This window comes from Tachypleus tridentatus, chromosome 4 (genome assembly GCF_004210375.1).
Source record: "Tachypleus tridentatus isolate NWPU-2018 chromosome 4, ASM421037v1, whole genome shotgun sequence".
Classification (NCBI taxonomy): Eukaryota; Metazoa; Arthropoda; class Merostomata; order Xiphosura; family Limulidae; genus Tachypleus; species Tachypleus tridentatus.
In genome coordinates this window covers 69293940-69321550 of record NC_134828.1, presented here as the reverse complement: position 1 = coordinate 69321550, position 27611 = coordinate 69293940, and the positions used below count along the sequence as shown (strand labels likewise).

Sequence of the window (27611 nt, the reverse complement as noted above, 5' to 3'; positions counted from 1 at the left end):
TATAAGCAAAGGACACAAAAACTACTGCTAATGTTTTGCAGTTCATGGCTATTGAAAACATAGTTCTTAAACAATAAACATTTTTTTTTATTTTCTTAAACTTACTCTGTTGGTGATATAATATGCCCAGTCCTTTTAAAGCCTTCACATTTATGATCTGTTTGATGGCGATGTTTTAAACAAAAGTTTTGCTTACACTGGCTACAGATTACTGGGATAAGCTGAAATAAAGAAATATTTTGAGACATTAAGCCATAAATTAGTACTATAAAACTCATAGGAAATGATAAAAACATTAATGTTTTAGAACAAAGCTAGAGTTTATACAATACTTAAGAAATATATATAACACCCTTATATAACTTCAACACTTGTAAAATTATAAACTACACAAGTCAGGTTTTGTGCTTTTATTTTTCCATGAAATCTTGAAGATAGTTGGTCTTTCTACTACACACCTGTTTCATTAATAATAAAGCTTTGGAAATCCTAGACAAAAAAAGTTAAAATAAATCAAACACGGTCAAACCACCTGTTTGTCAGGTAGCATTGTTGGTTCAAATTCCACAATAAAAGTCTATAATTTAATAAAACAGTGTGGTGTCTCTCTCTTAAAATTTCTCAAACACAGTAACTTATCCAAAAAGTATAAAAGGTAATGGAAACAGAACATTTTAATTGAATATATTAAATTTTGTCCAATAGATGAAGAGTTAAATGAAGTCTAAGTTCCTCCTAATAACTTTCCAGTTGCTATGACTTAAGTTTTCTCTTCAATGTCTAAGATTGGCATTAACTCAATCAATACATTAGATATGTGTATTGCTTATAAAGATTAAGGTCATACAAAATAATAAGTTAATTGAAATTATGACTAAATTGGTTAATGTCACAAAAATAATCAACTAATTAAAATTAGTTTCCACTTATTCCTGTTTAACTGTTCTAAGAAACCAAATAATCAAAATATTGCCATTATTTCTTATTGTTCAACTTAATTAAGAAATGATTCACAAACATCTACTCAAATTTAATATTTCTGATTATTTCAACCATCCAATTCTTGTGTGAGAATAAATGATTAATGAGTCCAATGATTTACTGATTATTCAATTTCACTAATCACTCAACTCTTGTTGCAAAGTGTTTGGTAGGACTCTAGGTTATCACAGGCATTTACAGAGTAAACAGCCTTTAAAACTTTCTGCAAGGTTGCCAACTGCAGTCGGCTTGAAGGCTCAGTGCAGCAGGTGATCTTCATCAATACGATGTAAACAACATACCCTCGTGGCTAATTATCATAATCACACAGGCCTGTAGACCCACTTGAGGCTAGAACCATGTGTATTTATTGTTTACTTGGGATTCCCAGTAGGTATTTAAACCAGAGGTAACGTGATTTCTGTTTTCTAGCCTGTGTAGATCATACTGTTCATTGTTTTAGAAGATGCCTTCCTTGCATATTCTGTTGATACTTACAATATTGTTACAATGCCAAAAAAAAAAGCTTATACCACTAAAGAAGTAATCAATATTATTTTTTAACGATGAAGAGAGTGATAAAAGAGTTTAAGCCAGAAGATAATGAGAGCTTACTTGTAACAGACGAAAGTGCTAATGAAGACATTCGTGGCCTGGAATCTGCCCCCGCTTTAGGTAAACACATGGTGTAGTTAGGGTCATATAACTTATTGCATAAACTGACTGACCAAGGGTAGTTCTTGTTAATGGATATATAATATATTGTGCAGACTGCAAGAGCAACGGTGAAAACCTGGTATCTCCAAGACTATTCAGAGAGCAGATTATTCAAAATTTGCTGGAGGGATATGTCAGCAAAGCCAAACGAAAAGGAAGACCAAGTACTGATAAAGGTCAGCGCTTGGTGGAAAGACATAGTATTAAACAATATGAGGACAAAAAACACAAACATGATTGTTCTGTTTGCAGTGATAAATACACAGCCGGATGGGAAAGAAAGCAGACTGATTATTTCTGCAAACAGTGCAATCTCCCCATGTGCTTTTTTTACTATGCCATGAGATACATCATAACCATAAAGACTATCGACGGGCTGCTGCACAAATTGTATACAATTTATAATACATTATTGTGCTTTACATGGCACTTCTTCGTTGTGTATCATGGTGTCTTCCTTTATTCCTGTTATTCTTATGTATTGATTTAACATATATAATACTGGGTACAATCACTGAACATTTCAGGGACTTTTGTTGAGTTATTGCCAAGATATCATGCTTTTAGTACTGATACCATAATTAGTTAAAGTATCAAAAATATATATTCAGCACCATGCCAAACATTAAAAATTTTTATTCAGTGCCGAAAGGGTTAATTCAGTAGGGTGTATCGAAAGAAATATCTTAACTGAATCCCAGCTACTGAGAAAGATGTTTCACTGAATAATTATTTTTAGGTAAATTTCTCAAAGAAAAGCTATCACTAAACCACTTGGAATCTTATAACTTGCTTGGTAAATGACTTGCTCAGTGTGCAAATAGCCTCAGGGTAAAAACCAAACCAAGGAAATAAAACTACAACAGAAACTGCTAAAGTGGCACCCAACATGGGTTTGTTCTTGATAGTGGAGTTTGAAGTAGCTGGAAATTCAGTAATATTTCTTAACAGTACAAAGAAATTCTTATTGTTATTCAAGACCTTAGTGTAATGAAATAGATGGTGAATGAACAAAGTTTTTTTTTAAAGTATGCTTGATGGATCTTGTACTATAACAACAAAATATCTCCAACTGTTAATATGGTTGAGGCTAGAATTCAGGGTAATGATGAAAATACTAGATTTATCAAGATATAGAAAAATTAAGAAAAAAGTTACTTGATAGTATTATTGATACTATAAAAAACTAATTAATATGCTAAAGCAAAAACTAATATTTTTTTTAAATACAACACTGATAAAATACAAAGAATTGAGAATTTCTAGCTGACCAGTTTAACAACCAGAAATGCATGGTTGTAAAATGTAATTCTCTGAAAGATGAGAAAACCACAATAAAGCAAACAGCAAAACTCCCCCAGAACCACGATAATTCAACTACTAGACTAATTGATGCTCTTGAACCTATGCAAGAATGGACCAATTGAACTTTTCCAGGGCACTACTCATTGAAAATGAGGATATGAATGAAAATTGCAAGATATCACTGTAACACTGATGCTAGGGAATTCTGATACAGTTCATCAACTCCCTAAGCTCAGGCAGTATAACCATTTATTACAGTAAAATCTGGGAACTGTAATACTAAAACAAACATTTTAGGAAGGTAGAAAACAAACTTGAACTGTGTATATACTTGGCTATTCATTTCACATTTGTTTGATTGTTTGTTTTATCATGCACAAAGCCACACAAAGGACTATCTGTGCTCTGCCCACCATCTGTATCAAAACCTGGTTTCTAGCAGTACAAGTCTACAGACATACCACTGTGTCAATGGGGAAGCTCAGCTCATCAGAAAATACTTTTAAATGAAAACCTTATGCAAACAAGCATAAACTATACTATCAGTGTCATTTATTAAAAAATCAGAACATAAACAACCTATAGATGAGTTCTGTTAAAATTTTAAAATGACAAAAGTGGGATATTAACAATCTTGTTTGTTTAGATAAAAATAGCAAATTCTGATGAATATGATACAAGATTTACCTTAACTGATTAGTTGTCCATATTCTTAATGTTTGTAACAAAGTTGACCAGAATTGTATTTACTATAATATCACCTGAATTGTATTTATTTTCTATAAATTGATTCAAGAGGTTTACTACTTCTAATGAGCAATGCTTCAGTGAAAATGGAGTTGATAGTATATTACTGTTTCAGGTTATTCTGATAATGATGTAAGAGATATCAATAATTTAACTAATCTACCTTGTTTGCTGAATGTACCAAAGCTTGACAGTTATGATCTTGATCACTACATCAGACTTCAAGTGAGTATTACAAAACTGAAAATGTGGCTGAAGTACCTCAAAAAATGACTTTTTTTTATTAACACACAGTTTCAGAAAACATTTACAAATAAAGAACTATTCCATAAAGTTCCATGCCTTCCTAAAATAATTGCTATTTCTGACTCTAAAATTAATAATAATGTTAATTATAGTATAGATATATGTAGTTGTTAATTTATAAGGAAGAATTACTTAAAAGTTTCAAACTAAATATTATGCAAGACATTCAGTTAATTTCTAATTGTGAAGATGTAATACTTGGGCTTCAAAATAAACAAAGAATTTTTTAAAAATTTTAACTTCAGTAATACAATCATCCACTTTAGACCAAGCACAGACTATAAATACTGCAAAAAATAACATTTCTTGGTTAAATATATAATTATGGTATACAAGGTGTCACTTTTTAAAAATTTATCTAAATAAAAGAAAATACACATCAACTAATATTTTAAATTTGATAGCTTACATATAACTTATGGACTTTCAAAAGTATCAATCTTAAAACTATTTTTCATTTCTTACTTTTATAAACTAATTAGTAAATGACAGTTCTATAATATTAGACTATATGGTGATGATGCTTACATATTAATGACTGGTAATTATTTAATAACTTATAACAGAAATATTTATTATAGATAAATGATATTAATTAGCACATAAACTTTCTATCAATTTTAATAAAACTAAATATACTAATACAGTCATTTTCAGACAAAAATTAAAACATTGTTACTAAATAAACTATAGTTACATACCTGGGAGAACTATTACTGAAAATAAATTAAATTGGAAAACAGCATATAAATGTGATTAGTACTAAATTGTTAAAATCTACTGGTGTTACATTAAAGTTGGGGTAGTATGGCAAGTATGAAATTTTACTGATGGTCTATAGCTTTCTATAATCTTAAATTAACAATGGAATTACAAGCTGCCATTCAGATATTATTATCAACATACACCAATCAATATTTAACACAGCAAAATCATAATATGAACATTAGGTCAAGAATGGACTGTGCATCACCACATTATTTGGTTTCAAATGTTCTTAAAATCAGTGATATTTGTAAATTAGAATTGATGAAATATATGTATAAAGTTAACATTATAAAGTTCCCATAATTTTCAAAAAATATTTTATCAAAATAAATTTTTCATAACCATATTACAAGGCTAGCTGCTTCAAAGGTCAGTTATTCTTCTTCTCAAATCTCATAAAGGAATAATATGCTAACATATATTTATTACTTATTTTTATGTTTCATGTAATGTAACAACACAAGTTCATTTATAGTGCTGTTGACATCTTGCACTTAAAATAATTAATGCTAATCATTATGCTAATTTTGTTACTTCTTCATAAATGCAAATAAAAGCTGTTGTACTTTGATAACTTCAGAAGTCATCTAATAATTATTTGTTTGAAGTTGAGCACAAAGCTACTCAATAGGTTACCCATGCTCTGCCCACCATAGGCATTGAAACCTGAATTCTAGCTTTGTAAGTCTGCAAAAATACTGCTGTGCCACTGGGTGTTCTGATATTACAGACACTGTTACTTTGGTTTTGTTGTTTACAAAAGAACATTTACTGTCATCATATGTTCTGTAAGTACATAAAGTAACACACATTACTTACCTCCTTTTGTTTACAACCTTTAAGAGAACACCTATTTGTATAGATCTGAAAATAATACAAATTGATAACATAATTTAATTCTATTAAAATTTGCTTGGATAAGTAACACCACAAGCATATTATTTCACTTTCATAATAATCGTTTAAAAACTCTGATAATACAAAAGCTAAAACAAAGCACATCTTTTTCTTAAAATCTTAAAACAAAAATATCACATCTGTAACAAATTTCCAAAAACCTAATTTTAGTATTTTGGTTCTGATGTATGTAAGTAACTTCCTTTGATCAGAAGTAAATATTAATGTTAAAAGTACCTACCCATTAACATTCACATACTCTCTCGTGTGTGTGTGCATTAATTTCTAAAGAAAAGCATTACTAAAAATGTTAAAAGGAAAACAATGTATTTTGAGAGTAATACAGCTCTCTGTAACAATTAAAAATAGAATGAAAAGAAATATACTGTGTGTGTGTGTGTATATATATATATATATACACACACACACACACACAGATATATACTAAGCCTATAATAATACAGATGTTCAAATGTATTAACCTTTTCTCATGTTAGCCAATCACCACACTCGCAAATGTGAAAAGCTAAGTTCAATCTGGCAAATCTAAATCACCTTTAATTAACCACAAAACTGAATAGAAATTCATTACTACTTTTTAAAGTAATCTTGACAACAAAGAAAACACCACTGAACATTACATTGAGACAAACGGTACAGTCAATGAGATATTTTGTCAAATGAAAAGTTTAGACTTGTGACAATTTACTTGAACGAAAATTTAAGGAATCTCTTTTGATTAAATCCAGATACCTTCCATTAACAGGTACAATGCCTTGTTCTTATAATGTTTTTTTAAAGTATTTTCTTTTATTTATTTATTTTTTAATATTTTTTTAACTTCATGATCAAGTTATTCTAAACCATTTAACAATACTTTTAGTATGCTATGTACTGTTTTCTTAGGAGTTGCACTTCTATTTTTTTTTTGGTTACTCTAATTTAAAATCAGTTTGGTACCTGTGCCATTCATTGACCCTTGAAAAAAGGCACAAGCCAAAACACCAGGTTGAATAAATTAACTTTCATCTGAAGTTATTTACCCTCTTCCCCAAGAATAGAAAATTACCCACACATAAATATATTACTAAAACCACCTAATGAATTGTCAATACATTTTAATATTTTTGTGGTTTAATTTCCAAATTGCTTTTATGTTTATAGTGCATTGCCAATGTAGAATAGGCATCCTGCATATGCTTAAGGTTGTCTTTTTTTCTTTCTTTTTTTTTTACAAGGGTACTTTTTCTTGAGACACCAAAGAGGTACTTTTATCCCATCAGAGAAAGCTTATACTGCATTGTTGGTGGAAAATAATCTAGGGTTATCTATTTTTTATGGTTCTATAACATTTCGCAGCCCCAATTTCGCACCCCCGGCTCTTAACAACCAACAATTTAACAGCTGAGCTCATTGGCAGTGGACAATTTCCCACCCAGGAAAATTGGTAGCAGATGATTACCCAGCCAAGCAATACATAATTAAGTTATGGTGTTGTTCATGATGTTAATAATGTAACTTAACAACAAATTAACATCCATTTGAAAATTGACGTCACTATTAAACCTGAAACAAAAACGTATAAAATATCTGCATTTACTGTTAGAACTTCAACACGTAGTCTTCTCGTTGAACTTTCATTGATTTATTTTAAAACAGTTTCAAACAGACAATTAGTAACACCATGAACAACACAGTAACTTATGTAACATCAAACAGAGGAAAGCCAAATGCATGCAACAATGGATATGTTTACTTATTCGATAAGGGTAGCAAGAAGGACAATCAGGTAACTTTCTACATGTGTGAAAATTACAGAACTTTGCACTGCCCAGCGTGGATTCATGTCCGAGATGATACAGTTACAGCTCGCCTCAAGGAGCACAGCCACGCACCTAATGGACTGAGAAAATCTGTACTGGAACTTGTATCTGCAATTAAAACACAGGCAGGTGCTACAGTGGAGACACCTGTTACCATTTTGGCTAACACCACCACCATAGTTGTGCCAGCTGTTGCAGCACATGATACAGCGGATGCGCTTAAGACAACAGCACATTCCACGACAGCCTGATCCCCTGGAAACTATGATCCTGCCTGAATGTTTCACTCGCCTCAAAACAGGAGAACTGTTTCTATTACATGACTCGGGGCCAGGTGCCAATCGGCTACTCATATTCAACACAAGGGCTAGGTGCAAAATTGTCTGCTGCCAATGAAATCGGCTGTCAAATTGTTGGCTGCCAAGAGTTGGGAGCGAAATTGAGGCTGCGAAATGTCGGGGATACCATTTTTTACACAGGAATTTTTGTTGAGACTCCAAAGGAGTAGTTTTATCAAATTAGAAATAGCTTTACTTTGGTCAAACCCAAGTTTCATAAACATAACATCTCAGGCTCCAAGAATACAAAAATCAGAAGAAATAAGCCTTCTTTTCCTGCCAGTTCCAGAAAAGAACAATAATGATAATGATCGAGACATCCAGAAAAAGAAGTTTGAACATGATCACTTAAGAACTGTTAAGGTTCAATTATTCGTGATTACATCGAGACTTTGTCAAAGCTTTCATTTCTTACAAACTAATGCATATTAGTACAATATTACATACTGTAGCAAAGTATTGTCCACTATCATAGTTCATATAAATTATGTAAAACAGTATTGATAATTATTACCAGTAAATTGCTACATACTAGTAATCATTTAGTTTGTTTAGTCTTCTTCTTGTATTAACTTATATATGTAAAAAAAAAACACTCTCTGAAGACAAAACTTGTTATCTCTTATAATTTATTTTATAAATGTTGATGATGTGATTGCTATGATAACAGATGCCTCAAAGTTATCATTCTTACATTTACAGCTTTATTATACTACTATTGTATCTAAATATAGTACATTTACATTCAGCAGCTTCAATACACTTACTAGCATAAGTTTAATACTTTAAGCAGTATGGCTAATAAAATAATGTGTGTTGCTAATGTAGATTTCATTGCATTGGCCACAGTAGGCAAGAGATTTATGTAGGAAGAGTGAGAAGAGGTAACCTATTTGTATGACTAATCAAGGATTAAACTTGAGCTTCTTTACACACCAAGCAATCATTCTGACAACTAAGTTAAAGAGGTAAACCACTAATACTACCATATGTGGAAATGAACTTGAACCCTCCCACACTACAAATGAGTGCTCCATCACCTTTATAATGCAGAACATTATGTTCTACAAATTTTATAAAACTTAGAGCAAGAAGTACAAACTTTTCTTTCAGCAGCAGGATCAGACAAACAGTCCCTATCAATGTGTTCTCCAACTGTAATGTCTGGTGGCTCGCCACGTTTCACTGAAACTGGCTTATTACACAGTGGACAGACAGGAACTTGAACATCCTTCTGGTAAGCTTTTTCACAATTATGCTGACCATAAGGTAAATGGTCCTTACTAAAAGATAACATAACCCATGGTTTTTTATTAGTGGAATTTGGATAGAAAAGCTTAATGTTATTGTTATCAGAAATAATGTTTATCATCAAAAACTGCTGTGTTTAGTTAAAAATTAATAAATAAAACTTTTCAAAATAAATAATATCACAAGAACACAAGTGTTTAAAAATATCCTTCAAAACATACTGTATTTATTATTTTTCAAATCAAAGAGAAGGTCAGAGGACTAACTAATTCACAATTTTGTGTGTATCTCATGGTGATTATTTTAATTCCTCATTCTTATGCTAGTACATTGAAAAACAGGCAACCATGATAAAAAGAAATTGAAATATTAACACAAAGATCTAATTTACTTCACTTTTTTGCTTCAGAAAAATCATTTTATTAATGCTAGCTTAGCCAACAGCTGATCAAATCTAGACAACCATATACCAACATTTATATGTGATATACATTATTCACAAAACATTAATTACTTTTAAGGCTCCTGACTACTTTCTTACCTTTCTGTGAATTTCTGAATTAAATCTTCCTGGTGTAAGTTAGTTGGGCAGAAAATCTTCCTTTATTGGCTCATTATGCACACACTTAAAACCTTCTCAGCAAGTTAACAACTGACAAAATGGAATTATTAATTTTCAGGATAAATGAGTTCATTTTATGAATATTTTATTCTTCAGGCTTTTTCTTGTTCTTGATTTTGCTTCTTTAAAATCAAAGGTGCTTAGTAACTGAGAATAGTTTCTTAAAGAATGGTAATATATTGTGCAAGGAAATTACCATATATATCATACTTGTAAAGCATTCCTATGACTTGGACTTTTTACATTTCATAAGTTTTCACTGATTTTTAATCTTTAATTGTTTAAACCATTTCTACACTATTTATGTGTCGGGACATTTTAGTCAATCAAGTAAACATACTTACAAACACCACAGATTCATCAGATTGTAATTTCTGAAGTCAGCAACACATAAATATATGTGTGTATACCTTATCTTACTGTGCAATAGATCAGTAATTAACTATTCATTTTTTGATACACGTGTGTATATATATAGTTGAACATACTCTGAGACTACATATTTATCCTTATGTAACTTTCTCATTGATTTCATTAAAAAGAACAAAATTATTAATTTCAAATGCATAATGATGTTTACAAAAAATTAATAAGACTTACCAAAATATTTTACTACATGCATCACACTTCAATGGCAGGAAATCTGGGAAGAAACCTTACAAGTTAACATTCCGTTTAAATATGACACAATTCAATGTTTTTTCTTTAAGTCCAACTTAAATATAGCACTTCACATCCATATAAGTATCAAGACAAAATTTAAGAGAATTCAAACTGCATAAACCACACTAATCTCATTAAAAATCAAATAATATCATAAATTAATAAATATAACAGTAAAACAGCTCTTTCAGCAAACGTTATAACTTTCCTATACTGGAAATGTATTTCACAAATTTAGCTGCTCTCATTCAGTGCTATCCTTCATACGAAAAAAATGTTTTTGGATTCCACAGACCTCGAGTCAACAGTGGTTCAACTGCACCTTAAATGTAAATCATCATGTGACAACCCTCCATCAATATGAGTGTGATATACCCTTTTGACACACGACTCCTCAATTTGATTTTATCAAACTATTACATAGTTTTAGCAAAAAAATGGAAGTGCCAGTTCTCAATGAGGAGAAATAGTAGGAAGTGTGACTAGAGGTAAGTACTTATTGGAATATTGTAGATTTCAATATGGTAGATTACCTCTTGTCATGGAAACAGCTAAAATCCTACAATGAAAAAGTGTAGAAACTGGTGCAAGGAAAAGAAAGAAGCATCCTTCAAAAATTTCCAAACAACACTCAAAAAAGGGGAGATTCTTGCAGTAGAGGATCAGACATAGAAAACCATACCACTTTTCTACCAGGTATACTCTACATCCAGTGTGGAAATGGGTGTCACAAACACAGACATAAAATAGGAAGAACACATCCAAAATAGAGAGAAAAATAGTTAATTTCAGATCTGAATGACTTGATATTGGAATCTCAATCTCTTTTGATGACAGTAATGTGGGTGTGTGTAAAAAGGGTGTATCCAAAGGTGTAGATTGGCTAAGGCATGACAGACTTTACATGGTAAATCAACTGCACCCAAAATCCAGCTACCAGGAACTTAGTTTCATGTAGGGGTAGGATGAAGATTATACCATTGATAAATCAGCCGCAATCTAAAACCCAGGAACCTGGTGGGGGGAAAAGAGAACCATACCATTTTCTTCTTAAGTTCAACAGATCAGAGGGAGATATCACACCACTGACCTGTGAGCAGGGGACATTACAGCAAAGTGATAAAATGTTTTACCAACCTGGGAATCCAACATTCAAATGTCCCTGTATTGTGAAATATTCCATTCAAAACCAGTCAGATGCAAAACACTCCTGCACAGTAAGTAACACACCTGGTATATGAAAATCATCTGGAGATAGTGTAAGAGGAAGAGACATATTAACCTGTATGTTCATCCACAACACAGTAACAAAGAATGAGTCCAACTGAGTGAGGAAACAGAGACACCTCTAATACAAGAGAACTAATGTTAATCAGTCCAGCTCTGAATCCAAAATCCAGCCACTGGGAACCAACATCCACATGACATTAGGATGAGGAATCCCAATCAAAGGGATGAAATGCAATTTCAACAGTTTACACCAAAGATGCAACATCTGCTCAAATAAATCTGTTCAAAGATGGTGTGTCAGACTGGAGAACATATCATCTAAACCAGCACACCACCACTGCCCTACTCTCAACTGAATGGATATAGTATTTTTTGCATCATATGTATTAATCACATCCAGGAAAATGACTCCATGTTACACCACCCCGGCAGCTTTGGAACAGGAAAGTGGTAAAAAAAGAGGAACATCAATACTAAAGACAGTGCAGTGGGTGACTACAAAAACCCTATTTTGAAAAGCAGACCACATCTGATTTATTCAACCTAAGGAATAGCAATGAAGTTGATGAATTAGTAAGGTTTAGAATGGATATATTAATGAAAGAAATATATTGCAAGGAAAACTTATGAGCAACTTTGTGAAACACACTCATCTCAACAGTGTACATTTAGTGACCATGGAAATTACAACAGTAAAGTCATAATGGCTTTACAGCATGGATTTGCCTTAATAAAAAAAAGGGGGACAACATGCTCCTGATAAAGACAATATATATATTCAAAAGCAACACAATCCCAGTCTCCCCAAAGTATGAAGAAATGGCAACAGGTGGAAGGAGACAACTGAGTGAGAGAGAAACAGCTATCCGATGCAGAGAGTGAGAGAGAAATGTATGTAGTGTGACCTACATGGCTTTTAAAGAACTTCCCCCCAATGGATAATGGAGGTGAGATACCAGGGTAAAGGTATAGTGTTTAACCTGGTGAGAAGACACCTAGAATAAATAACAAAAAGGATACAAGTAAGAATGAGCCATTTAAATCAAAAGCTGAACCCAGCTGGTAAAAGTGGAGGGAGAAAGGGCACAAACAGAAGATAGTTTCCACAGAATGAAAAAGTGGGAACAGGCACTACAGAAAAAAGCCATGTGGATAGTATAACAAAGAGCACGTACAGGACACAGTAGTACATTTGGATCAGATTAAACACACAGGAGGGAAATGAAAGGAAGAAAAATTAGAGAGAAGTAGAAATTACCCTCATGAGTTTTGAAGTTTGGGGAAGAAAGATGGATTTGGATAAAGAAGAACATATATGGAATAATACAGACGATGTGAAACATTAATGATAAATCTGAATGATAATATCCACACACAAAGAGGAAAAAGAAACAAGTCTCGTGAGATAAGTGAAAATTCAAAGACAAGGACAGTGGTTGAAATGAAAGTAGGATAAGACAATGAAAAACCTCATTGACATCCTAATCTGGAAGGAATGCAGGCTGAAGAGGTCAACAAATCCAGAAGAAACACAACAATAGTAAAAGCGTAGGAGAGATAAAAACTTTACTGTATCAAGAAAAACAAAAAGTGTGAGAAAAGGCAATTTGATAACCTATGGTTATGGAAAAAGAAGTCCATGTTCAAGTGAGAAAATCTGTAGAAACAGAAACAATGGGTTGCAGCAGATAAAGATCTCCAACCAAAAGAACAACAGCAGTAATTGTTCCACTTACATTGATAAACATTCAAGAGAAAGAGTGTATGGAATATGTTAAAAATGACCAACAAGATCTCATCAAAGACTGGTTAAAAAGCCAGTTGTGAAGATGAATGGTCTGGAAGAAATGTTAGTGACCAAGGCTGATATAGGTAATAGTGGAGTGTACTGCACCTGGAGCAGCCACACAAACCACACTGGGCCAGCCAGTAACAAGCAATCAAAAGGACTTGATACAGAGTGGTGTGAAAGACCAAAATTACCCTGGGAAAGAGACAGATGGAAAGATACATAAAGTTATTTATTGGCCCAATTCTGTCTGAATACATTAACAGCCAATGCAAGTGGATGAAGAACCAGAAATCAAATGCATCCAGGTGAGAAGTACTTCAAATGACTGAGCGTAATGATTGTAGACAGAGCCCATACAGATATCGTACAATCACTGGATACAGTTTTGAGTCATCCATGTCTGTAGATCCATCTGTGGCTAAACTGTAAACACTGTTAGTAAGTATGCTTGAAATCATTTTGTCATCTTCACAACCCAACATTTGTATAATAACTGTAGTTTTGGTTCTAGCACAGCCTTATTTTTTTCACTATATCAAAGTCTGGGAGCATTTTTCTGAATAGATGTCCTGCATGATTGGCTACAGCTAGGGGTAAATTATGATCAATGACGAATTGCGTGAATATCACTTTTACATTTATGGTTTCATATTCTCAATTCTTACTCATAAATGTCGTTATTTGCATTGTTTTTGTCTTCGCCTCAGCCTTTTGTTGGTGAGATGCCAATTTTGTTTGTCTGAAACAATCGTTTATCCTGCCATGCGCCACAGAAAAATTGATGTGACAAACTGTACAAAATGCATGACTGTCACTGACTTTTGGTGCAATGACCAGACATTTTGCACTATACTCTTTTCTAAATTTTTGATTCACAGTTTTAGTCCTTTTAGATTTGCCAGAAACAAGACAATCTGATGAGGCCTCTTTTTTCCATCTTTTGAATAATCGCATTGATGTTTCTATGCCGCTTAGAAAACGAGAAATACCCATCTACGCGAGCACTGATTGGCTGACAAGCACTGATGATGTAACTCAAACTATTGGTAGATGTCAGAAATACAAATATTTTTTTATTATTTCAAGCACAAACATGATTATCCCAAGTAGCCATTTGAACTGTGTCTTTTATTTATTATTAAAATTTATCTGTATCTCACTACAAATTTTCTTTTCACCCCTTTCAAGCACTGGGAGAACAATTTATTGTATAGGCCTATATAATATATAATAATTTGGGAGTTGCAACAAGTCGTAATATTTGTCTGTATGAGCAAAATGTCGTAATGTATACACCAAAATCGTAATGATTACACTCAAATCATAATGGTTGGCATCTCTGTTCATGAATATGTGCAAATCCAGACAAAAGGGAGAAAGCAGAACACAACATTTGGATAAAGAAGAACATATATGGAATAATACAGAGGATGTGAAACAATGACAAACCTGAATGATAATATCCATAGACAAAGAGGAAAAAGAAACTTTTCATGAGATAAGTGAAAATTCAAACACAAGGACAGCCTGGATGAGTCAATAAAAGACGTCTGTAGCCAAAACAAGCCCAAAAGGTAGGGCACAAAATTGATACATTACCTAATGACGAGCAAAATTAAAACAGTACCTGAACTGAAAAGAAACAGGAATATACAGATAAAGCATTCAAAATGTCTACTATGGCTAACCATAGACCTGGAAAAGCCCACCTGATAAAGTGAGGCAGAATCAACAACTGACCAAGGTGGAACTGACTGATCATAGGTCATCAGTCTTTGATTTTCTTGGGTATCACAAATATCTGAATAAAGACCTGGAAAAGAGTAAAGCACAAGTTTGATGGCTTTCTGGGAGAGAAAATTCTGTATCAGTTCAGGCAGATGTTGACTAGGGTAGGATTCTGAGGCAAGAGGAAGGATATGGGTACCCAAGATAGTAAAGGAGGGGAAAGGAAGTGGATGACAAGTCCCTCAGATAATACCCTAATAACCCAAATAACTATGGCGATATCTTGCCACAGGGGAACAAAATTAGTCATGTGAGCCTTCACTGAACCAGAACCCACAGGATAGACACCAGTACTATTGGTAACTTGTTCAGGTATATTGAATAATATGAGGAGTGGGGGAACCCTGGAGGTAAGAAGTAGTAAAGGCTAGGAAGGAGTGGGGCAAGAAACACTAATAAGGGATTATGAAGCTCATAATGAGACAAACAATCAACCAAAGGTAAAAGGGTCCATTGCTGTCTCACTGATTCTACATTGGTTTCTTAAGTTTCAGGAATATCTCTTCCAAAAAATTTCATTGGAGAAAAGAAGTCACATATAGATGGTAAACAAACTTAAGACAATACAGCATCTCTCCCTAAAAGATCCCAACAACTGAAAAACTGTGTATAGGAAAAGAGTCAAAGACAAAAGTGGCAATGTGGAGGCAATCAGGGAGAGGGTATCCTTTGAAAAACCCTCAAAATCTCAGTGGAGCCCCTCCAAAAGCAAGTGAATGGTGGACAAGTACTGTAGGAGAGATGATCAGGTAACATGAAGACAGGAGAATTTGGCACAGGATACACAAACACACAGGAAAAATTTATTCCAACTGTTGAGAATCAAGAAATGTATATTCAGTTTGATGGGGGCCTAAAAAAAAAAACTTATTTGAATCTCATGGAGGGTGAGGCACACACCCAAGATTCAAAACAATGCATGAATCCTAATATCTGGAGAAGGGTAAATACAAAATATTGAGAAGAGGGGTATCATATGACAAGAAAACATGAGGATTATAAGAAATTGGAGAAGTTGATATAAAAAACACCTAAACAATCATGTCCAAAAAACTGTATTACAGCTAGCTGACTCTGCAATAAATCATCAGAAGATATGTCAAATCAGGTAGAAGAAAAAGGCTGTAAACTTTCTTGTCATCTCAAACAGGTTTGGCATGCTCAGGAGAAAAAAAACAAACTAGTATAATGATAGATCTTTTGTTGAATAATAGTCAATAATTCCATAGTCGAGTTCCCCTACCTGTAGCTTGTGTAAGTGCGATGATACATTGTGTTACCTCTGAAATGGTAACTTAGACTTCCAAGTTCATTGTCAAAGATAAATAACCAAACATATCAGTGTCAGAATGAATAAATGAAACATTAGAAAAAGTTATCCCAATGTTTGAAAAATGAGAATAACAATTCCACTTTGGAATATATTACAAAACATTTCAGTCAACACTGAAAAAAAAATTATTTTTAATTCACCAAGATTAAAAAAAGAATATGACTGAAAAGCACAAAAAATGTCTTGACATGAGCGCTGCTAAATCAGAAGTAATAGTTTAGTAGAATCAAACAGAGAGGGAAGTAGGTAGGTATTTCATGTTTATTGGCATAAAGCTACTAGGCTATCTGTGCCAAACAAGATGTAGTATACTATAATGGTATATGGAAATGAAGGTAAAAATACATAAAATATGTAAAATTAAGACCTGCCAGGAAAACTGAAACATTTAGTTCAAACTTGCTGTCAGTCACCTGAAGCTGGCTTTTCCAGTCCTGGGTTCGGGTCAAAATAAAATTAAAATGAGTAAAAGAAATTGTGTTAAAACAGTGTATAATCCAATAAAAACCTCAAGTTAAAAAGCCCAATGGCTCTTAAAAATGTAAAAACATGAGCGAGGCAGCCAGTATCACCTATGACACTAGCTAATGTCAAGGGCAAATCTACCTTAAAAATATGTTTAAAATGGCATTGTTGTTCTTGGTTGTAACGCCGGCATAATAATAACATATGTATGATTGTGACCTGAGTGCAACACAGACCACACATTGCTGCATTAGTTCCAGATAAAAGGAAGTGGTGAGTTAAAAAACTGTGACCAATGCACAGCCTAGCCGAAACAACTTCCTCCCTTTGATCTTTACAGAAACAAGATGGCCAAAGAAGGCTTGATTTGAAAAAGCTTATTATTTTGCTGCTCACTCCAGGTCAACTGCCAACTGGTGTATAGTTGGGTTTTGATAACAGGACCACAGTCCACGTATGGAACAGGAATGTTGGTGATAAAGCCAGAGCAGATGGACATTAGCCGCTCTGTCAGCTAGCTCATTCCCAATAACCAACATGACCTGGTATTCAAAAAAACTAGACAGGGAAGATAGATAATACAGAGAGATGGGCCAGTTTGTTTTGGATATTGATAAGAATAGGATGGTAACTAACATGGAATGATGCCAGGGAATGAGGCTAAGAGACAGCTGTATATATGGGAATAGATGGATCGTTTAAAAGATGTTCAGCAAATAAAGAGTGATATTTCCAATCGAGAGTACCGGCCTTTCTCAGATGACTCAAAGATAGGTGACAGTTGGGGATAGTAATTAGCCATAGTGGAAGAGGCCGAACTGTTGATACTGCTATGCTATTTAAAGATAGATCCAATTTTTCTGATTGTGCCTGAATACGAAGGCTAAAAAGAACAATGGCAGATTTTCTATTATAGAGAAGTGTAGCCCACTGAGGATGGAAAATATAATCCCAAGTAGGATGCTGTGGTAAAGAGCAAAGTTTGGAAGCATACATAAAAGACAGTTGCAAATGGCAAATATACAGAGGGGATGCATGGGACTCGCATACAAACTTTGGACTAAAGAAGTACAAGAGGCTTCAGTGCAAAGCTGAGCCCCTGATGGTGGATAAAATCCAGTATTTTTAGTGCTGGCAGAACCATAAACCATAGACCCGTAGTGAAGTTTGGATCAGATAAGGGCACAATAAATTTTAAGCATGGAGTATCAATCCACTCCTCACAAGGTGGAAGAGAGGACATGGAGGATGTTCAGTGCTCTTATACATTTGACACAAAGTTACTTGATATGAGAAATAAAATTTAATTTACAGTCAAGTATAAGACCTAAGAACTTTGCCTCAGGGACGACATGAAGTGCAGCATCATCAATATGGAGTTCTGGATCTAGATGAACACCCCTTTTTAGAGAGAGAAAGTTGAAAACAATTTGCTGTGGTTCACTTAAATATATGATTGATTGCAGTTTGCAGTTGCCACTCAATAAACCTCATGTTTGATGACTGACATGAGATGTAAAAGTCATCAAGAAAAAGACCATTTGCATCTGTTCACTGATGACATTAATCTTTATAATGAAAGTATAACACTCAGAGAACACAGCCATGAGGGACTCCAAGTTCCTGTGGGAAAAAAACGGTAAAGTTGAGCCCTCACAAACCTGGAATCAGCAGTTCATTAAAAAATGCTTAATAAAAAGTGGCAAATTGCTACACAATCCGTATAAATGAAGGTCTCACAAGATGCCATATCTTCATGTTGTATCATAAGCTTTCTCTAAATAAAAAAAAATAGAAACAAGATGTTGTTGCTTCAAAAAAGCTTCCCTCACTGATATTTCAAGGTGAATTAAGTGGTCCATCATGGAGCGTTGTCTTAGGGATCCACACTGAGTGGGTGAGAGAAGGTTGTTTGATTCAAGAAACCAAACAAGATGAGCATTAATCATCCTCTCTAAGGTCTTATTGAAACAACTTGTCAAAGCAATGGGACAGTAATTCAAATGAATTTTGGATCCTTCCCAGGTTTAAGAATAGGGAGTACAATAGCATGGTGCCAAGCATCAGGAAAGACATTCTCCTGCTATATCCAGTTAAAGACAGCCAGGAGAATAGTAAGAGAGGCAAGAGAAAGATGGCATTGCATCTCACTGTATATCAACAGGTCCAACTGGTGTATTACCAGACCAATGAAGCACAACTTTGAGTTCCACCAGTGTAAGAGGGCGATTGTTGTCATAAGGACGATCAGTTGAAAAGGAAAAAGGCAGATGTTCAACTCATGTTTTAATAGCTAAGAAGGAAGGGGATGAGTTTGAAGAGCTAGATACATGAAAGAAACATTCAACAAAAGTATTGGCAATGCTCTGAGCATCAGCAACTTCATGCCCATTAAATATTAAGATAGAGAGGGGCAGAAGTATACTGTCCACTCACCTTTCAGATCTTGTCCCATATGACTTTTGAACTGGTGGTTGAAGAAATGCTGGAGGTGTATTTAATCCAAGATTCCTTCTGGTTTTGACGTCTAACTCACTGAGCCTGTGCACGAGCTTGCTGAAATGCAATGCAGTTTGTAAGCATGGGATATTTATGAAATTTATCCTAAGCACATTTCTGAGCTTTCCATGTTATAGAATAAGCAGAATTCCACCAAGGGCAGGGATGCTGTGGGAAAGAAGTCGAGGATTTTGGGGATGCACTGAGCAACTGCTTGGACAATATAGTTAGTTACTGCTGCTACACAATCATCTATCGATGATTCACATATGATGGCAGGATATAGTTCCAAGACAACAGTGAAAGAGGGCCAGTTGGCCTGGTCCAACTTCCACTGAGGCACACAGGTCAAGTGGCACTGACTGCTGCCAATCTCTCTTAATATGATAAGAAAATGATCACTACCCCGTGGATTGATGTCAACCTCCCAAGAAAAGCAAGTAAAAAGTGAGGGGAGCAGATAGAAAGATCTATAGTAGTAAATGACTGACTGTGTGCATGAAAATATGTGTAAGAGCCAGTATTGAAGAGAGATAGGTTGTGGTTCAGGAACATATGCTCTATAGTACGACCCCTTACATCAATACTAGCACCACCCCAGAGGGCATTATGCCCATTAAGATCCCTCAAAATTAAAAAGGGGGTTGACAGTTGCTCAGTGAAGGCATCAATGCCCAAGGGATGATAAATTTTTCCAGGGGTAAGATATGGAGAACAAACAGTGATGGTACAACCCAAGGAGATACGGGTGGCTACAGCATCTGATGGCGTATTCAATGACAAGGACCAGGTGGGCACATGTTGATCAACCAGCAGTACTACTCTCCTATGTCCTACACATGACCTGTAATTTTGGTATAAGGAATATTGTCAACTTGTGACTGTATCAGTAGGTTTTAAAAATGTTTCCTGTAAAGAAAGGCATTTGGGATGATAAAAGTCAATCAAATCCTTGATGTCATTCACATTTGATTGAAAACCTTGACAGTTCCATTGGATTAGCATGGCCATGTTTATTTATTTTGGAGGAGAATATGGCATGGAGATCTTTTACTTGCGACCATGCTTTTTTCTTTACTGGATGTGGGTCAGTCACTCCCTTGTGATCCTCCTCTGGATCTAGTAGACAGGTTGGAGTTTGTAGACACACATTCTAGTGATTGAGAACGTGAACAAATGGGTTGTTTAATTTTTGGGGTGTCAAGAGAGAAAGACCCCATGGAAATACCTGGACTCAAACAAGGCGAAGTTGGGCAATGACTGGAAGATGTGGTAGGGACAGAGAGAGAAGAAGAAACTGATTCATTAACTTTGTTGACTTTAGAGGGTATTAATTAAGATGTGCTGTTAAGGATTCTGTAGGAGGTATGGAAAGGTCTGTCTCAACTCCTGCTGTAGTAGTGGAATGGATTACAGTAGCATAAGTCTGAGATGGAATTGGGAATAGTAATTTCCAAGCCTCTGGATAATTAATATTATGAACTGTCTTGAGACATTGTACTTCTTTCTCTTCCACCCATTTAGGGCAAGAAGTAAAATAGAAAGGATGTGGACCATTACAGTTAATACAATGCAGTTCCAGTTGGCATTCAAAAGAATCATGATCTTTACCAGCACAACAAGCACATGTTAAGGAACCACAGCAAGATGTTTTCGAGTAACCAAATTGTTGACAATGAAAACATCTAACAGGGTTAGGAATATAAGGTTGTACCTTACAATTCAGATTTCCTGCCTTGATTGTGGTAGGATGACGTAGTGTTGCAAATGTTAATATCAGAACATTTGTTGGCTACATAATCCCATCTCTACGAGTAAAAATTCGGCGCAAGGCTGTAATACCTCGGCCGGTGAAACCTGCAAGGATCTCCGACTCTGGAATGGTCTTTAAATCCCTCTCAACTATAATTCCTCTGGAAGAATTCAAAGTAGAATGAAGAATAACCTGAATGGGTATATTCCCAATGGCCTTTGATTTCAAGAGGAGTTTGGAATGTTGTGATGAAAATGTTTCCACTAAAATGTCCCCAGACTGTAGCTTTTTTACTGATTTACGAGAGCCAGCTAGCCCTTCCAAACCCTTCTGAATGAAAAATGGAGACATCTACCCTAAGGGTTTTTCAGTTAAAGAATGTATAATTAAAAATCGCAGGACAGATTCAAGTTATGAGTTTGACTGTACAGAGTCATCAATGTGTGGTTGTTTGCTAGTAGTCAGATTTTTCTCTATGCTTTCATGTTTCTTTATTTTTTTTTGAGGGGTATCTATAATAAAAATAATATTTCAGTGCCCACTGACCCCACCCACCATGAAGCCCTATGAAGGGATGCACTACAGTGCCATATGAGGTCACTGCAGCGACGTCAGGGTTTCATGAGCACTATACCCAAACACCAGTATCAGACATAATGTTCACTACACCTACTGAGGACGTTCTATGCTGGCACTCAGTTTTTCCTGGCACTAATGGACAAGCCAACTGATCTTGGGGGGTCCACCCCAAGACCACCTGTCTAGAGAAATTCAAGGCCAAAGTGGTGAGTTGGAGTTGGAACCTTCAACTACCAGGATCCTCTCCTCCCATTCATGGGTCAGCACACATGGCAAACACGCAGGTGGATGTTTAGATCCCAGAGGAGATAAACTGAAAGTACAAAACCTTCTCTGGAAAGTCCCCTCACCACATACATGAATCCACATTGAGGGGCAAATAGAGAGAGTCATATACATCAGGTGTGTGTGTCACAATCCTATTGGTAGATGGTTGACAGGTGGTGATTTACGATTATGATAGTTGAACCACTGAACCACATTGACTGTGGAGTATGTGAGAGCTCAAAGCTTATGACATGTGAAAAAAAGTTTGCATATAAAGGACAGCAATAAACATGAATAACTATCAATGAGAAAAAGTATTGTATTGTATCCAAAACTCTTAATTTCGGTTTCTAATGCTTATACCTATTGCTATATTGATATTCATTTTACAACAATCAGCAGACAGATCACTGGAAAAATGTAGGAGCAAATGTCATGACATTATATAGAAGACTAGAGGGATATAACTGACTGACATATTAAGCAAAGTGCACTTCATGCTTGCACCTCTGAATCTGTTTCAATTTGTTTTTTACAAGTTTCTGAAAAATGGAGCAATCTTGTATTTTTTTAATGGGTACACAGACACATTTAACACGAAAAGTACAATTTATTCTCAGATTTTCCTTAGAGAAAGGATGCTCATAACAGAATAACTTGGAACAGTGAAGAGAAAAAATTTGTATCTGAATTGAGAAAGATGATCATGTTTGTGGTCAGCATTTAATATCAAGTAAAAACAAAACAGAAACTGATACACTGTTCCTACTACAAGATCTGTACCAACACAAGTTGAAAAAAAATCCCAGAACTTTTCCATGAATAAATCAATAAATTTCCAGGAACAACCAAGTGAATAATTATAAAAAAAAAAAATGACTTTACTTGCAGAATATATCAAGTGCATTAATTCTTACATAGTATAACATGCAAATAGGGGTGTTTTAATGCAAATAAATGTTTTAACATGTTTCTGTTCAATAAACTGCTTCAGTATCTTTAAACTTTCTTTTTGAAAAGCTTTAACTCAGACTCAATGTCATTATTTAGACTCTGTAAAGTGTTCTTTTGATCACTGGCTACTCTTTTCAAGTTGTTTGACTTTGTTACAAAGTTCAACTTATCCATAGCTTCTGCTCTATCAGCATATACTTCAGCATTTGTTGTACATTTCTCTATGTATTTCCAAATTCTGATTTTTGTTTTAATTCTTCTAGGTTTCTTCTCATAAATTTGTAAATTACCATTGTTTGTTGGATTTGTTTAAATAACACAATGTGCTTAACACAATAACACAATGTGCTTAGACTGTTGCATGTGGCTTTTAATTGCAGTTTCCGTCATATTCAAGACGTCAAAAACCTTACATATGTTGCAACCAGCACCATGTTTGACTGCACTGCCATATACAAGTCAGTCCACATATTCTGTTTTTATCAAGCCAAAAAGGTATTAAATGTGCATTCCCTGTGGCATAGCTTCAATTTGCTTTACATGTTTGGTCAAGCATTGAGCATAATAAATCAATGCTTTGTTAAGTTTTAACAAACCCATGAATTGCCAGTTGTTAAAACTGCATTGTGCACAAGTGAATTGTTAATGAGAATAATACAGATAACTATCAATTAAGTATGTTTCTCATGCACTATACACTATAAGTAAGAGCCTTAGTTATAATGGTTTTAGCATGCCCATATGTATTTAACAACATAAAATTTTTAAAATATTAATTTCCTGGGTATATGTGACATGAATGAACGTTTTTTTTAATTGTAAATTAATTCCACGAGTTTTCAGGAATCTGTATATTACCAGGGTTTTTAAGCACTTTTATAGGAGCATGCTAATTTTCTAGGAATTACAGGAGGCATACAGACCGTGTTACCAAGAGGGAAAGCATTGGTCATGCAAGATGTAATAACAAATAGATAAGAGTATAAATAACAAAATTTATCGTATTAATAGTATAATACAAATATGCAATTGTAAACTATAGAGTGAAATAACATTAGTACTTATTTACCAACATTTAATTAAGAAAGAAAAATAATTATAGAAAAAGCTCAATTTTATCAAATATTAAAGCATTCATAAATGTAAACCTGCTATCAACTGTTTCACACAACTAAAACAACGTAATCAAGCTTGAAATCATCATGAATTATTACAAACTAAATCATTTCAAAAAGTTTTTATAACTCTTATTGCAATATATTTACAGTGGTAAGCTTTACATGAGCTTATATTTTCCAGATATATTATTGAATGTCAAATACAAATCCAATGAGAACAGTGATAGGTCAAGTGGATAACAGTGCACTTCTCATTACAATTCATTTTCTATATTCTGGTCATTTACCAGGGCAGTCAAGGTTTATTGGATAGAAAAGCTTTGTCAACAGATTCAGCTCTTCCTAGAATTTTAATATTATTATGCAGCAAATAAGAATATTCCTGTATAAGAAGGTATTCATATTGTTACTATATATAATAACATACAGCACATCCTTCAGTGGTTCATTTAGTTTCTAAATTAGAAAAATTTCTATTTACATACATCACCACTATTTCTTACATTTATATAAACTAGAAACACCACTAACAGAGAGGATACCCAATTTCTGACCTAAGGCACAGTAATAATAGAAGTTTTTTTGTGGCTTGTCTGTTACTTGTAATTAAAATTAATTATTATTAATTATACTTCTTACATAAGACTTCTGGCAGCTCCTCTGCTAAAATTTATTACATAATATTCTACTATTAAATGAATAATTCTCTACATACTTTTTACCCACTAATCCCATAAAACTCCACTTACAATTAATATCACAATTGTGAAGCATGTCACCAAAGGCTTTCTGAATGTCATATAATATCAACCACTCAGTAATTTTAATAAGACAAGAAAACATCACTGTGTTATCTTATCAAAGAGCATTATTTTGATGATTATATTAATTGGAAATACTAATTATACTAATTACTACAAATACACATACTATAAAGTGAAATATAATCAGCCAGAACTAGTGTAACTTCATTTGCAAAAACTATCAAAATGGATAATTGCAATGAAGATTAAACCATTTTGTCAAATCAGTATAGTACCTTTTTAATATTTTATGTTATTTAATAAGTTATTACTATTATTGTTTCTTTGCATTACCTGTGTTACACACATACAAAAAAAAACATCAGTAAAGTTTCCCTTCCTTATTGTAATGTACTTCACTACAAGGCACTAAAGCATAATTGCTTAATTATACATACTTTGTGTCTTATTTATTTAGCTTATCATTTGTTTTGTAACATTTTTATGGTAATAGCAGGACCTGTAAATACTCATACGTAAAAAAGCTGTGATTAAGTGCTATCACCTTAATAAATTTCTAAATGTCTTCTTACAACAGATTTCTTCTAAAAATTTAACTTGAAATATTAAGTGTCACTCTGTTTATCAGATTTCACTAACCTAATGGTAATTTATGGTTTTTTGAACAAGAATTTTCATTTACTGTAGACAAATTTTAAATTTCATATTTTGTAGAAATTCTTCTTGGATAAATATTAAAAATAGTTTTATGATAAAAATTCAATTAGAAAAAGTATACAAATAGGTTTTTGTGTTACATTGCTAAGGCAGAGAAATGACGAGTTTTTTTTTTCTCATGAAATGCTTAACTTTTAATCTCACAGCTTCTTCCTTCACTGTCAAAATAGATTATCATATGACTGACAGACGTAGAAAACATTAAGCACATTTGTGGCTTTCATGCTAGGAAAAAAATAATTATAAATGTAACATGAGACGAGACACGCAATATTACTCGTTCAGTCACTACAACCTTTATCACAGACGTACTTTAAAATTATTTCATAAGCAGCTTAAATCCACCTAGCATTTTTATCCATGTTTAACTTTAAAAATATGTATTACTTCTCATAATCTCTAGCCTTTAAATTTTATCGTATAAATTAGTATAGCCTAATTTTATTACGATTATCACAAATTACACAATGTTTAATTTTACCAGCTGAACAAATTAATGACAGCAGCTTAAACTAACGAAGTTGGATGCGAATTTTTTTTTAGACAATAAAAAGTCGAATTTTGAAATGCTTTTCATATAACACAGAAGATAATAACAATTATTTGGTAACACCTTGATTACATTTTCAGGAAGAAATTACTCTGCAGCATTGCTATTTTATAGTATTTGAGTTGGACATAACCATTACAATTACCGAGTATCATCAGTATCAAATGAATGAGTCATCAGTCACTTTATGGCACAGTACCATTTCAAACGTAAATATTTTAAGTGAAACATTTTTTTATACAATTTATAAAGAAAATATTACCTAGTTGATTACATGTTGGATCTGTACATTGTTCACCTAAATCAGGAAACTCCATGATTTTATGTAAATTCGAATAATGATTAAACGAACATTGAAAAAATAATTCAATGTCAAACTCCACAAACGAACTTATTCCGTTTACCATACATCACCGCTAAATGAAACCATGTAAATAATACAAATCACTGCATAGTGTATATTACGTATTATGACGTAATGACAATACTACTCAGTGTTTGTATACGCTTTATAACGCTCGCAATTGATAGAAATGGCACGTATTTTTATAATTCAAAATAGAAATTAAATCTGGTAACCTTATTTACGTTTTATTCTGCATGCGAACTACTGAAATTACTATTTCAAGCGAAATTTAGAAAGAACATACTGATGATGTCTAAATAGATCGATGCAGCACTTTATTCACATTTGCTATTTACTAGTAGTTGCCAGTCCTGTCACCTTATAGAACTATATCGAAGCTGCTTTAAAATAATAAAATATAAGTATATTTTTAATAAATCTTCTACTCGAAATATTTTCATTCTTCTCCTAAACATTTTATTGAACAGACTTGTTTAATTTTCTCATCTGAGTTCAATTTCTTGAAACTTGCATTGTTAATAAAACTTTGCTTTTCATTTTCATTAGCTTATTTTCTTTTTTTCTCAAAAGTTTTATTTTTTAATCGTGAATTTCACTTTGCCCTGTGCGGGTAACGTTATTCACACAAATAGCTTATTTCTGCTGTGGCTTCTGGAAGCTCGATAACCATTTAATACATTGCAACTATTGTTCAATGAGTTGTATATTACAACATGCTTTCTGGGTTTCCTTCTCTGATACCATCGACTGAAATTCTTTCTCCTCAGTCAAGAATGACCTACTGGACTATAAGTTTAAGATGGTTTGCTTTGGGTTGAACCTTGCCATTGGGGAAACAACCTTAACCTTCACATCTCTTTCTAGATTACATTCCCATGTATGTTCGTTTCCTTGTTTTCGGCTCCCCGCTAGTACAGCGGTATGTCTCCGGATTGACAACGCTAAAATCAGGGGTTCGATTCCCCTCGGTGGCCTAAGCAAATAACCCTTTGTGGCTTTGCTATAAGAAAATCACAC

The 27611-nt window shown here is 33.7% G+C and overlaps 2 protein-coding genes across 4 annotated transcripts in view; both read right to left on the bottom strand.

Annotated features, from left to right (window-relative positions):
- LOC143249377 (AN1-type zinc finger protein 2A-like) lies at positions 1–26912 on the bottom strand. Of its 2 annotated transcripts, XM_076499131.1 has the most exons (5): positions 26490–26912; positions 10356–10398; positions 8985–9165; positions 5644–5688; positions 1–221 (listed from the first exon to the last, which is right to left on the bottom strand). In XM_076499131.1, the coding sequence occupies exons 1-5, from the start codon at positions 26632–26634 to the stop codon at positions 102–104; spliced, it is 534 nt and encodes a 177-aa protein (XP_076355246.1). In that variant the 5' UTR covers positions 26635–26912; the 3' UTR covers positions 1–101. The 2 variants fall into 2 exon arrangements, with proteins under 2 accessions (XP_076355246.1, XP_076355247.1); XM_076499132.1 differs by lacking the exon at positions 5644–5688.
- The window catches only part of LOC143249378 (uncharacterized), a 350051-nt gene that overhangs the window by 171514 nt on the left and 150926 nt on the right, over positions 1–27611 (bottom strand). The gene's annotated exons all lie outside the window — the stretch shown is intronic.

Excerpts from the sequence above, each read along its gene's own strand:
- LOC143249377 (XM_076499131.1), bottom strand. The coding sequence starts at position 26,634 with ATGGTAAACGGAATAAGTTCGTTTGTGGAGTTTGACATTGAATTATTT. Across the intron at positions 9,166-10,355 it reads GCATGTAGTAAAATATTTTG|TAAGGACCATTTACCTTATG; the intron begins GTAAGTCTTATT and ends GTTATCTTTTAG. Across the intron at positions 222-5,643 it reads AAGGTTGTAAACAAAAGGAG|CTTATCCCAGTAATCTGTAG; the intron begins GTAAGTAATGTG and ends TCTTTATTTCAG.